Source organism: Strix aluco, chromosome 11 (genome assembly GCF_031877795.1).
Source record: "Strix aluco isolate bStrAlu1 chromosome 11, bStrAlu1.hap1, whole genome shotgun sequence".
Taxonomy (NCBI): Eukaryota; Metazoa; Chordata; class Aves; order Strigiformes; family Strigidae; genus Strix; species Strix aluco.
In genome coordinates, this window is record NC_133941.1 from 13,402,178 (window position 1) to 13,416,434 (window position 14,257).

The window sequence follows — 14,257 nt, forward strand, 5'->3', positions numbered from 1 at the left end:
CGGTACGATGAGCCACAGGATCAGCTCCTCAGGTTATTTTTCAGCCTTACGCAGGTCAGGGACTTGTTTAACCCAAGTAAGGCCAGACTAAAACTGCATTAGATGCAACTGCCTAAACCAATCTGTCACTGCCAGGCAGGCAGCCTGCTTGATTTATGTGCCACGCTGGCCTGCTCCACTATGCCTGGCTATAGAAAATGTGCATGTATCTATATGTGAGTACACACACACTTATATGATATGTGTGTATATATATATATATGGGAAGGAACATCTTTGCATGTGCGTCCTGCAGTGCTCTGTAGGGAAACCTGCTCTTACCTCCTTTTGCTCTGGAGTCTCGAAGCTCTGAAGTGAAGGGGTTTTTGCCAAAAAAAAGAAGTGACATCCTTGTGGCTTTTTAAAGTTTGAACTTTTGTCAGGAATAGTTTGGGTGGTGTTCTGGGGCACACTTACATGGGCATGCATAGGGTAAAGAGCCAGTCCAGAATTAGCCATCAAATTAGCCTTTAAATCTGTGTTTTAATAAGGCAGCTGTCAGTGCCTATGTGCCCTTTGGCTGCAGAGCACTCGATGGCAGCAGCAGGGGCCCCCCTGAGCCACCCCAACCCTGGAGCAGACTGCAGAGGTGGTACAACAGCCGCGTGTGTCTCCTGTCCAGCGAGCACAAAGGCCCCTTTGCCCGTGGTTCTCAGTACCCTGCCCCCTGTGCCTGCCTGCAAAATCCCCCAGGAACACTGGGTCGGTGACAGGATGAAACCAGCTCTGACCTGACACCCCCAACACACCCGCCCTCAGGCCCGGGGACAATGCAGAAGAGCATCACTCGGGGCTAGGACTGATGCAGAAGAGCATTGCTCAGTGCCAGAGCTGACACGGGGGAGCATCACTCAGGGCCAGGACAGCAGCTTCTGCCTGTGTCTCTCCCCTCAACCCCAGCAAAATCAGGAAAGCTTCTCACTCCCTCTCATCCTCTCTGCTTTACACATGAGCAGAAACCACATGTTTTTGTTTCATTTTAGAAACACTTCCTTTATAAAGTAATTTTCAACTCACTTGTTTAAAATTTGTCAGTTGCTAAGTGTCTTTCCCCAGTCGATTTTTCCTCACTCTCACCCCTCACAATCCCCGTTCAAGCCAACATATGGGTCTTTATCTTTTAAAACTTTCCCAGCCCCTCGAGCTGTGTTTCTCCCATGCGGACTTTGCTGTGATAACCTACTGACTCAGCTGCCACTTCAGTGCAACGAGAGTGCCAGGCTGCAGGGGAGCACATCCCATGGGATGAAGCAGTCTGCTGGGGGCTGCCAGCATCACCCATGCGAAACCCCTCCATTAGGCCCCAAACAGTGCAGGAACTATGTAAGAAATCGTGGGGGAGGAGAGGAGGATTGTTTGGTTTGTTTTTAAATAGGAGTGTTGGTGTCTTTCTGTTTGCTTGCACATTTCTGAACTTTTTAGGGTCTGTTTGCTTTATCTCCTCAAGCTCTGCGCTGCAAACACAAGTGTTTGCACTTAAATTAAATTAGCCTTAAACCCAAAGCGAGCTGAGGTTCCCCTGCAAGCTTTTCTGAGATAAATGTTGCAAGACTGCTAATAAAAAAAAGAGGAGGACGTGGCAGAACTGCCTCCTGCGGGCACTTGAGCCAATGCCCCTTGTCTGGATGAGGCCCCGGGCGCGGGTGCTGTGCCCAGGGGCAGAGCTCGTCTTCCCCAGCCCACAGGCACAGGGGTGACCCCATGTCCTGCCCCCTGCACTGTCCTGCTCTCCCCATCCCTGCAGCCACCCAGGGCAGCGCATGCAAGAGCCTTTTATTCTTTTTTTCTTAGACAACAATTTTCGTAATGGTACAACCACCCCTCAGATGGTGTTACTGGGTATTTTAAAATGAAATCCTCTGAAGTTAGATTTGCTAATTGGATAGATTTTGAAATATATCATTATAGATTATGTAGTAACTCAGGAAAACTGACAAATAAAATGGGGAAAGGCAGGCACCGGTCATAAACTGCATAGTTGTACTGAAAATGTCTCTGTCAATATGCATCACTTTAATGATACAGCACTGCAACAAGGAAGGAAAACATCCACGGCAGGAATCTTTACCCAAAGGCCAGGTCCTGTGTCCAGCAGCAGCCTGGAGCTGGGCCTGGCTCTGAGATACAAGCAGTTTGGAGGGAGGGGAGTCATGGTTTTTTTCCCCTTCTCCATTTTGTTTGCAGTCCTCTGCAAGCACAGCTGGTGTGATGGGTAAGGTCCCGGAGCATCCCCAAGTCCCCACAATTGCTGCCGCAGTTGTGCCTTTCTCCCATGCCAGCTCTCAGAGGATGGTGCAGCTGCAGCAGCACCTCTCGGGGTAGTCCAGCGCATATACCTTGTTTTCGAGCCCGTAGATGTAGTAGAGGTAAGGCTTCCCTGAATACTGGTAGTGAACTTCTGTGATGGGGATTAGCTCAATCGTTTGACGCTGGGAAATGAAAGGAAAAGCTCAAATTAAATAAGCAGTTTGGAGCAGACGCTGTATCTCGCTTTAGACCAAGAGATGTAAAGAGGAAAAGAGCCTCAACTTTTAGCCACAAACTTTGCAGGTCCAAGATTGCTGTTGCTTTATGAAGGGGAAAGGAAAACCCAATGGACACCCATTGCTACAGCCATCAGAAATTCCCCTAGTGCTGCTAGCATGGAGCTAACATGTTTTGGCCTTTGTATACTAGACCACTTTTGCTGCATTTATGGCTATTTAAGCTAGTTCCTTAAATCCTTAAAGCCTTGTTTCCAGTCCTCGGTGCGTTAGCATATGCCCCTGTCTCGTGCATGGTTGAGGTCTGTGTGTGACCGTGGTTCCCCATCCGTGCCCTGGGAACACGGGGAGCTGTGGAAGTCTGGGGGTGCACCAGGAACCACCAGTGCTGCTGGTAGATCACCACCTTTGTGGACATGTGTCACCCTTGTCCCTTGGAAGCAGGAAGAGACGCCAGTGTTGGGCCACACTGTGCTGTGTTACTGCAGCAGAAATTGCTGCAGATTTAACCCCTGCTGCGCTGCTCCCTTCCCAGTCTGAGGGGTAAGGAAGCTGCTTACATCTCTTCTTATCTGGTAATTATTATTCATGGCTGAATTACAGGAGACAGTCTGGTGTCAGTGCTGCAGTGGTACCTTATCTCCTCCTGGAGGGACCCACTTTGCTCCTTTCTTTTCTTTGCAGAAAGAGTTTAGCAATCTCCACCTTTCCCTAACACCAACCAAACCCAAGTTTTGGAGAATTTTAAGTTTATGATCAGCCAGGACCCCGGCCAGCTCGAGCCCAGCGACATGCCCAGCCCCTTAGGGCTGCTCAGTGGGGTGGGAGAGGGAGGAGAGCCGCGCGGTGCCCCGCAGATGGTCAGGTCTCCTGAGCAGCCAGTGCAGCCCCAGCGTCCACCCCGGCTCTCACATCTTGTTCTAGTCACACACAAAGTCTCTGTTTTAAATAAAGCTCTATGAGCTCAGCAAAGTCTTCCGGGCTCCAGCCCCTCTAACCCCAGTGGGTATTGACCTCCAACACACGGCCAACGTCATAAGAAACCACAATAGCGTCAGGCAAGCAAAGAAGAGACTCCCCCCACCACCACCACCAGCTTTTTCCAAAAGATGCTGAATATTAAGTGGAGGAACCTCAGCCAACAACGAGCAGAGGGGATGAAAAATTCAATGGTGGGGAAAGCACCGGCAGAAGGCAGTCCGGACTAGCATAAATACCGCGTGGTGCCGGGGATTTGGCAGGGTGGGAGGTTTTCAGCACCTGCGTTGCCATACAGCTAGCACAGCCTTTGGCTGGAGTGCAGCAATCTAGTGAACAAACTGCCTTTGATGCTGAGAAGTGGAAATTATAGGCTGGAATTAAGTTGGAAGACAAAAATTTGCCAGAGAGCTGGTTTTGACAGACCACATGGAAAATCAAACCATCTCCCTTTAAGTTTATTTTGGTCTTTCAGTTTACTTGCATTTTTAATGTGAAACCTTCTCTTTCCTGTGGGTGAAAAGACAGTATGTTCTAGCTAAACTTTTGCATTTGCAATCACATTTATAATAGCAACGACAGAGATTACAACACTCTAGCGAGAATCAGATGGAGTGGAATCCTAATGTTTATTCAAAATTAGCTTCCAAGATAAAAATAGTGGTAATAAATAATGTTTGCCAGGGCTTTGAAAAGGTAAAAGGAACAATAATAACCACAGTCTCCTCCATCTTTCAATACATGTCTGAAAAATTATTTCCCTGGTATTTCACTCGATAATTAAGATTTCTTTGATAATTAGAATTTCTTTTTCATTTGCTAAAGATCACCTCTAAATAAAAAATGAAATCGGTTACTATTCTCAACATCTTATAGTGTCTGACCAAGCTCACTAATCGGGCCTCATTAGCTGCCCACTGGGTGCAGGGGTGGCTCTGCTCTGGGCTCCCCCCTTACCTGTCGGAGGATGCGGGAGGACGTGGCCAGTGCTGCACTGTGCTCTGCGATGGCTCGCTGTGAGGCCAGGGAGATCTCAGGATCAGGAAAGTTGATGATGGGGTATACCTGCAAGAAATAAACCCAGCTGTGCAAAAGAGAGACCCTATTTGTCTGGCACAAGCATATTCATTTCACCTGTTACCAGCAAATGCAAGGAAAGACCTGGGCATAGAATGGAAACACATAAACCAAACGGTAAGCTGTCTCAAAGGCATGTCCATCCCACCCCAGCAAAATGTAGAAGTGTCCGAAGTAGGGACTGTGCCTCTCTAGGCAGAGCTTAGTGGAGCAGGACAGCATGGGGAGAGGCTGCTACTCCCAGCCTGGTTTGGTTAAAAAGTGGCACTGGGTGACTCTGACTCTGTGCCCCAACAGGATTCACTGTCACCTTCTCCAGCAGTGCAGCACTGTTAAATTTGAAAGGCTTTTTTAAGCCTTTCTGTTTTCCCCCAGCATATGGACAATTTGCAGAAGAAATACTGGGCTTGGGGGCAAAGCAGAATCAGTCAGCTGCTTCTTGCATAGCCAGGAGTGATACCTATTTATGTAAGAGGCCCACTGATTGTAATGCTCATAGGACTTCAGAGATAAAGCATTTGTTGGAGAGTGACTCAGATGCTAAAACATCATTCAAATCCCAAAGGGGTTCTGCAACACCAGATGCAAAGTCTTCGCTACAGATGCATGACACTGAATAATAGCTCTCTGGAGGAAAGCTGGTCCGTGCTTGGATGGTGCCTATCTCCCCGTCTTGGTACATGACCAAAGTTTGTACAGTTACTGAAAAACAACTAATAAATAATAAAAAGGCACAGTTAAATCCTCACTCATTTGCATTCGCATTAAAAAAAAAAAAAATCAAGCTGAGAACGGAGCAGTACAGCAATGGCATTGGCTGTAGGAGGGCACTGTGCTTCAGCCGTTTTCGGGTTGGTTTACTCCAGACTTTTGCAGGTACACGGAGGCAGATTCCCTCTGGGACCCCTGTACCACAGGAGCTGGAGGAGAAGAGATCTCCAGCACTGATGACCATCTTGTTGAAGGGCCCTGCAGCCACAGGTCTCCACGGCAGCCCAGCCAGCAGCCCCAGCCAGCAGCAGCACCTCTGTGCTGGGTCCTGGCTCCGAAGCTCCAGGATCAGTTCCTGCCTGCAGGATGAGCTCGCGGTGGCTCTGCAGGCAGGTGGGTTTGCTGGCAAATGGCAATGCCCTGCAGGCGTTCCAGCAAGGGGCAAGAGCCACCGTCCCATGGCCTCTCCCTGCCGAGCCTGCAGCCGGTGGCACTGATGCTGTGCAGGCAGCGGAAAATGTGCAAGGGACAATATAAAAAGCCCCAGAGATGGATGTGCTGCTGGATGTCTCCTGTTATTGCTGGAGAGCTGTGGAGAACAACTCTAGGGTGGATTTCTGCTAGTCTGGCAATGGCCACGGAAAGTAACCTGGGGTGGTTGAGGGCTGACTGCCGCTGCACAGGTTGGTCGCGTTTTGTCAGGCAGAAAACCCAACAACTCTTGGTTCCTCAGAGGAAGTTCAGGCTGCTCTGCACCAGGGACAATGGCCCGAAGCCCCATTGCATTGGCACTGGTGCCACTCTGTCAGACTGCACAGGTCACCTGTGGGTCCCCCAAAGCATCTCTGTCCCAGCCAAGAGCAACCTGGCCCGGTGGGGAGGGGCAAAGTCATGGCTTCCCAGGGGTTGCTGATGGAAAAAGACCCAGTTTTGATGGATTTCATAATCCCGTTACTCCCTAAATTTCTCCTGACTGTAGAAATGGGAAAAGCTGTGTCCCACAAATGGGGGACCACAGGTCTGCTGCAGGAGAGGGCACTGGTTATCACCGTGTCCAGAGCAGCCCCGGGCACTGCAGTAGAGGCGCGCAGCTGGAAGGCATTTCACATCCCCCCTCCTTTACAGTCGCTCAGGGAGGAATCCCCTCCGGCCCCCAAAGTCACACTCACCACCACATTTTCATCTTTAAATACATTCGCTCCGCTGACTTTGCTGAGCAGCTCTCCTGGGAAGTTCAGATGATGCTCAGAAACAAATTCAAATACATTGTTCTTCCTGCAAGAGAGAGGGAAAACTGAACGACCCGAGCTGAGCTAGTTCCAGGCTCTGTCTAAATGCCCGAGTAATGTTTGGGTGCTCCCTGATTTCTGAGGACAATAGTCATGCCTGCCTAACCTTTGTGCACTCCCGCATTAGTTTCTTAATAACCTTGTGTGTGCAACAACCATGGATGGCTCTTGTGTAAATAATCCTGAAACCAGACCTTCATGATGATCCCCTTGCATTACAGCTTTCAGGGCCTCGTACACCGATTAACTCCCTGCTGCAGGAGAGGACTTCTATTCCCTTTCCAAAGCCACAGTTCCTCTTACAGTGAACCATTTTTCTCTATTACCTGTAGGACAGGGGCATGGTTAGTGCCAAAGGAACTGAAGGTCTCATGTGACAGAGCTGTGCTTGTCTGGCGTAGCACAGCCCTGGGGCCCCTGCACCCCCCAGAGTCCCACCAGCATGATGGGCACGGCTGGGGCAATTTCCAGTCTCTCAGGATGGATGGAGATGGTGTTTCAAAAAATGCTGGTCTTCACACAGGGTAATTGAAGGCATTTTGTACAAAAATGGGAAAGCGCTCAGGAAGCACCCAGCAGGGCAGGTAATGGCTTTTAGCTAAACCTCACAAGCTAAGATCTTTTCCAGCCCCATCTGTTATCTCTGGTGTTACAGCTCCCAAATGGGACGTGCCAGAGCAACACCAGAGCCAGCAGCTCTGGGCCATCACTAAAGCCCCAGGAAAAGGAGCTGGGCCACTGCCCTGGGGGCTGCCAGGGGCTTTAGGTCTGGGCTGTGCCAGCTCCCTCTCTGCTCAGCTGCTTCAGCTCCATCTCTGACTTCTTGTGTGACCTTGGGCCATCCTTTAACTCTGAGAACCCACTGCAGCTCCCACCATGCCCCATGGACAAGACTGCCATCATTAAGGACTAAAGCTGCTCCTGTAAGCCCCTGTTTCTGCCTGACCAAAGGCAAGAAATACTCTCCCAGCCTCCCCTTAGTGAGACCAGCTGAGCTCCCAAGTCTTGCAGTAAAACAAGGAATAAAAGGAACAGCTCTGAACTTCTACCCGTACTACTTACCAGGTTATCACCAGCTGCTTGAAATGTTGGAGCTTTTTCTCTCCCTGACAGGTCACACAGGTCTTGCTGCCCCGGCCAGAACAGGTATTGCACCTTTGGATGCAACAAAAAGGAATTTAAACAGGATTTTTTAAACACTGCCAGCTTTCAGAGGCCTTCAGACCTGGGGGTGATTTATTTCAGACTGTCTGTGTAGCTCAGCTGGGTCAGCAGCTACAGGAGTCAACGACAGCAGATGCACCGCACATACATCTTCCCCCAGTCTGTGACTCAAGGGATATAACATATTTGCTGGGAAAAACAAATGACTAATGCCAGCCTCAAATCTATTTGTAAATGTGGAATTAGTCAAAGAATGTATTTGTACATCTAATTAAGGATAATCACAATTTCCCCACACAACGGTAGGAAGGCGAGTGTCACTTTGAAGACGCTGCTGCCTGTGCTTCTAACAGATGCAGGAGGCATATGCTTATGCATGGAGCATTTTGATTGCATCAATGCAACACAGATTAGCAGCAGTTAACAACTGATTCATTAAGGCTCTTCAAGCCATCATTAGCCCCAGTGGATTCATGCTTTAAAATGACTGCCATGATTATGCACGATACCATCTCTGTTATTTTAAACTTAATGGAGCCACATAAACAAAACAGTTTTAGAATAGTGCTTTCTTTTTTTTGTCACTTAAAGATCATTTTTAAGCCTGTTAAGTATCATGTTTGGAAAAAACAGAGTGTGGTAATAATTGTCCAGGCTGCACTCGCCGTGAAACCTGCCAAAGCCCAACCAGGCGCTGCAGGAACTGGACCAAAGAGCCACTCAGAAGTTTGTTGCTGCCATCCTGAGCAGGCTCCTTGCAGCCCATCCCACCACCCCTCCCCGGCTGAGCCACGCAGAGCCTGCCAAGACGGAGGATGGGAGCTTGAGCATCGACCTGGAGACACTTGAAGCCTCTTTCCTGCTGCAGCTCCTGAAGGTCTGAGAAACTCTGCTTTCATTGGAAAACCCAAAGCTCTCTCCAGTTTCCCAGAGAAGCTGGGAAAGGCGACTGTCTTGTAACAGAAAGGTAAAAAAGATGGAAGAAAGGCGAGCCAAAAAGATACTATTTTCCAAATGCTTAAGAACTTCTCTCATGAGTCTGGGATACCAGCCTGGTTTCTGAATGCTGAGAGTAGGCCACACAGAATGAATAACAGATGTTAAAATGAAATTTCTTTTAAAAATCAGAGGGGAAAAAGGCTATTTCTAACCATTATTCCTGGAGAATAAAGCTACTGCTGTACTGCTTTATCTGTTAGGTGTCTTTATGGTAGGAAATAACAAAAGTGCACAAGCATGTAGAGCTCTGCACTGTAACTGCTGCCAGAGGCACGCAAGTGGAGTCATTTTGGCTCAATCATACTGGACTAACGGCTTTTTTCCCCTACCAACTTCCCAGTCTTTTCCTCCTACTAATAGACCCTCAGCTGATAACCTCCACCAAGCCAGCGGGACCGGGGTGACTGGTTTCTGCTAACCATACCATTGCGTGAGCGAACACAGACTAAGGGAAGCAATTCGGCCCAAGCAGAGCCACACCAAGTGACGCGCAGAGGAGCCCATCGTACCTTTTGCGACCTGTACCTGAGCAAAGCTGGCATCTCTTCTGCTGCTTTAGCCTCCGGCGGGACCCCTTGCATGTTACACACCTCATCTGCAAATATACCGAAGAATTAAAACAGGTGGTGGCTGCTAGAATAAAAACATGTCAGGTTTATAAATCAAAAGCTTTTATGCACATTATCAAAATAATTGCTAACTCAGGCTTGCAGAGAAAGACATATGCCAGGTATGTACATTGTAAATGAAGAGTGTACAAAATAGCCCATAAATTGTGACCCTGGATTAATTAGGTGTTCCAGTCAAACTCATCAGTGATGCAAACTAGACACATGATCTAGCTTGAAATGACTTTTTTCTTACACGTGTGTTTTCCCACTGTTATTTATTCTTGTCATTAGTAGTATACTTTAAGTATTCCTATTCAATCAGATTGACTTTAATTAAGCAGCAAATTTGTGCAATGACAATACTCCTTTTGTCTGTCTGGGAATATCTATGCAGAAGAACAAATAAAGACAGGAGGGCAGATTTGTTGCTGCACTCCATCCCTGGGTTAAGCCTCCTCTCCCATTCAGAAACCCTAAATGCAGAACTGAGCATTTCTGAAAGGCAGCAAACACTTTGCTGCATTTCACACCTGAGATCTGACCTCTTCTCAACAGTGCAGAAGCAAATTCTCCTTTCCCTCTCCCCATCATAACACACAGGCTATTGACTGAGGATGCGGTAAGACATCTTTTCTACCTGGGCAGGATTTTGACAACCCCTTCCAGCATCTTTACAGGACCCAGGAAATTGGACTGAACACAAATGGGTTTGGGGGGAATAAACTAGAACTTGCCCTCAGATTTCCAACCCTCATAATAAGCACAGCAATAAGACAGCACATGTTGTAAATTTGCAAATGACCCCCAAACTCAGAGGACTAGGGAAGGCAGGCTGTCTGGTGGAAGGTTTCCCAGCTCCTTACCCGACCTGCCCCATGGCATACCCCGCACTTGGACCGGCCATGACCACGGCATCTGTGACAGTCCTGAAATCAGAAGATTATTCATGCACAGAGCTGCCCAGGGATTTCAGATATCTCATATTATGCACATCCACTCTTCCTGCATCTAAATTCAGTGATAAAATTCTGGTCCTAACGGGACAGAATCCAACACCATAAAATTGTGCTGTACAACCATTAAAGGAGTTATAAATAATAATTATTTAACAAAGGCCAATGTCTATGTAGTGCTGGCAAAAGAAAGTAATTTTTTTTCTTTATTCATCATTTCACTTAAAAAGTAAAATAAATTGACCAGCTATAGAGCTTGTCAAAAGCTAAATGGGAACTGTCATGCAAACAAATGTTCTGCTAACATTGAAAAAAAAAAAATTAACAAAAGAGGAAGGATTATCTGGTGCTGTTTCTTGAAAAGGCTGCAGCAAGATTTGTCCTCAAACATCTAGAGGGAGACAACACTGGGAAGAAGGGATCTCTGACTATTTTCCCTGGTGTTCAATGATGAAAAACCCAAGAAAATGAGAACCATAGTGAGGTACCCATCACTATCCCGGGGAGCTGGTCCTGGGGAAGGGACCCTGGAGGCTGTTCCCCCAGCCCCAAGGAGCCCATTGGCTTGGGGAAGGGACACTGGGGGCTGCTCCCAGAGCCCTGAGGAGCCCATCGGCAGGGGAAGGGGCTACCATGAGCAGCCAACAGCGAGCGGGGACTCACCCTGACCAACGCCGAGCGGGGCACCCGGCAGCGCCGCGTCTGGCCCTGGAAGAGTGGGGGGGTCCCAACCTCCACGTCCCAGGGGCCCAGGGGGGTGTCACCAGAAGGTCCAGCTGCTCTGGGCGCTGCAGGAGGGGAATGGCATCTTATTCACTTTGCTGGAGATGGTGATTGGATGATGGCTTCACACCCCATCCCCATGCAGGCATCGCACCAGGGACCAACCCTACACGGTCTGTACCATCCCGAGGTGCTGAGCATCCTCCTGCCACCACAGCACAGCCCCTGTCTCCCCCCCAGTCCTCCCAGCAGACCCGCCCAAACCAGTGAAGCCCCCTGGGATCAGCCATCACCCAAAAAACAGGGGCAGGGGTCCTGTGCACTCCTCAGCAGGTCAGTAAAAAGTGGACTCGCAGGTGCTCATCGTAAATCTTGACAAGCTTTGAATATACATCGCACTTGGTAGGAGGCAGGGAGCTAACGGCCTCTGCTCCCAGGGCATGCAACAAAACCTCCCATAACATGAGGAAAGCAAACTAAGCATGTAAAAGAAAGCATTTTGCCCCAGCTTCAAGGTCCTGCAGAGTGCAAAAGGCCACGAGGGATGAGGTAAACTTCATGCACGTTAAACCAGGTTCAAGCCATCTCCAGGAGCCCCATGAGCCCTGGACGGTGAGCACTGCCATAGACCCCAGCTTCAACGTGCGGGGCAGGTCCCACGAGAGCTATTCCATTGGGATTCAGGGCAGTCACTTACTGGTGAAGGGCTCAAACACCCACTCGCTTAACCTCGACTCACTGAACGTCTCCAGTCGATACTAGAAGAGAAAAATCACACACTCACCACAAAGACAACTTGCACAAAGCAGGTATTTAAATTTGAACTGTGACTTGCTAATAATGGGTCTTGAGGGCATTCCCAGACTCTTCTGTCTCTGAGTACAACTTGCATATGAAAAACTGGTTAGTATTTTAACAGCAATAGTGCATTTTACCATTATTTGGAGAAAGTTGAGGCTTATTTTCTAGGGAAGGCCCAGATAATGTTTGTGAGTAATCTGAATAATCTCAGAAGTGGAACAAACATTAGCAGAAAGGACTATCTGCCCCACAGTGCCTACCAAAGGGCGCTCCCAGCACCCTGCTTCTCAATGCTCCTGCATCATCCCCTCCAAGAAGCCCCAGAAAAGGAAGCAGGGGTGGGCACTGCAGCACTCCCCTGGACAGCTGCCCAGGCCAGGCCCGCACCAAAGCCTGGCCCTGAACTCACCAGTTTGGTGTGTTGGGTACTCCCCCACAGGCGATTCCCCAACCCAGGACTGACTTGAGAGCCAGCTGCTCATGGCAGCAAGCACCAAATCTGCAATAGTGATTTTCAGTTGCTGAGGAGAGGGGCTCCGAAGAGGAGGATAGCAGTGGGAGACCCTTCTGAAAGCATCAAAAAACCCACAGCAAAACTGCAAGCCGAGAAGGCAGAAGCCCAGGGAAGAGGGAGATCCTCAAGCCACCTCCCCCCTGAGCGGGAAGAGTGAGCTGGGAGCAAGGGCAGGGGGGACTCAGAGTGGGCAGAGCCTGGAGTGACGACACCCAACAGCCCTCATGTACAAGAGCAGCCCCCAGGGAGTGTGAGCGACCAGGAGTGCGACAACAGGGCGGGCAAACAGGGTGTGGTGGGTCAGAAGGACGTGGGACGGCATTTTGCGCAGCAGTTCGCGCAGGCAGGCGAGCGGCACAGTCCCTCTCCTGGGTCTAGAGCTCATCTGAACTAGTTGTCATCATCCTCCCCGAGTAGACTGAACCATGGTCTCCACTCGGGTCAAAACCACCACCAGAAAGAATGTGGCGACCCAGATGGAGCTGCCGCACAAACACGCAGCGGTCCAGGTCCCAGGCTGCAGGGAGTGCCTGAGCCTGTCAGTCCTGTCGGAGGGCAGCAGTGACAGCACCTGTGTGCGCTGCGATCAGCTGGGTGACCTGCTCAGCCTGGTGGTGAAGCTCAAAGAAGAGGTTGAAAGATTAAGAAGTATTAGGGAGTGCGAAAGGGAAATTGATTGGTGGAGTAGCGCCTTGGCACCCCTGAAGCAACAGGAGCAAAGGGAGGCTCCAAAAGAGGCAGGTGATCCCTCACCCTCTTGCGACCAGGCAGAAGGAGGGGACCTAAGGGATGGGGGAGGCTGGAAACAGGTCCCTGCTCAGGGAGGCAGGAAAATCCCCTCCCGACCTCCCTCACCTTCCGTGATGTCCCTTCACAACAGATACGGGGCCCTGGAACTTTTGAATGAAGTAGAGAAGGATGAAGAGAATGAGTCAAACAAGGAGAAAGATCAAGGTCCACCCAGGCCGGGTCGCTCTAGACCAGGTATTAAAACCAATGCTAAAAAGAACCCCAGAAGGGTCATTGTAGTGGGTGACTCCATTCTGAGGGGTGTCGAAGGCCCAATATGCAGACTGGACCCACTTCATAGGGAAGTCTGCTGCCTCCCTGGGGCCTAGGTGAAGGACCTCACCGGCTAAACTCCCTGCTCTAGTGAGACCCAAGGACTACTACCCTCTCTTGGTTTTTCAGGCAGGTAGTGATGATACTACCAGGAAAAGTCCTAAATCAATGAAGAGAGATTTGGGGGGCCCCCCCAATGAAGTGGGCCTTGGGGAAACCAGTTAAGGGGTCGGGGCCACAAATTGTGTTCTCCTCCATCCCTTCAGTTGCGGGGATGGATGAAGAAGATTACAGGAGAACCCAACAGATGAACTTGTGGCTCTGAGACTGGTGTTACCAGCACGGCTTTGGATTTTTCAATCATGGTTAGCATACAGGACAACAGAGCTTTTGGCATCAGATGGGATGTACCTGTCCCAGAGGGGGGAAAGGATCTTGGGGCAGGAGTTAGCTGGGCTCATTGAGAGAGCTTTAAACTAGATTTGAAGGGGGAAGGGCACAAAACTGGAACTCACCAGGCATAAACCCCAGGGTAGATTACCAGAGTTTGTGGGCTGTTGTGCCAGCGATGACCCTCACCCTGCTATCCCAGTGGAGGCAAGGGATGGAGACAGGCAGCACAACAAAGATGCAAGGGATATGGATGGATCAGTAACTGTGGTAGCACCTGTGAAAGGTCAGGCCAGACTTAGGACCTCTAAATGTGAAAAGGTGCTGGGGACATCAGCCCATCTGAAGTGCATGTATACCAATGCACACAGCATGGGTAACAAACAGGAGGAGCTTGAAGCCACAATGAAACAGGAAAATTATGATGTAGTGGCTATTACAGAAACATGACTGGACTGTGCCA

At 49.5% G+C, this 14,257-nt stretch overlaps 1 protein-coding gene across 2 annotated transcripts in view; it reads right to left on the reverse strand.

Annotated features, from left to right (window-relative positions):
* Nucleotides 1-2,004: 2,004 nt before the first annotated feature.
* SSUH2 (ssu-2 homolog) overlaps nt 2,005-14,257 on the reverse strand; it is a 35,192-nt gene continuing 22,939 nt past the window's right edge. For both annotated transcript variants that reach the window (XM_074836204.1, XM_074836202.1), the window contains exons 7-14: nt 11,725-11,785; nt 10,968-11,092; nt 10,215-10,277; nt 9,250-9,335; nt 7,640-7,732; nt 6,458-6,563; nt 4,458-4,565; nt 2,005-2,468 (exon numbers count right to left, since the gene is read on the reverse strand). In XM_074836204.1, coding sequence (XP_074692305.1) covers nt 2,322-2,468; nt 4,458-4,565; nt 6,458-6,563; nt 7,640-7,732; nt 9,250-9,335; nt 10,215-10,277; nt 10,968-11,092; nt 11,725-11,785 — 789 coding nt within the window. In that variant the 3' untranslated portion in view covers nt 2,005-2,321. The remainder of the gene's footprint in view (nt 2,469-4,457; nt 4,566-6,457; nt 6,564-7,639; nt 7,733-9,249; nt 9,336-10,214; nt 10,278-10,967; nt 11,093-11,724; nt 11,786-14,257) is intronic.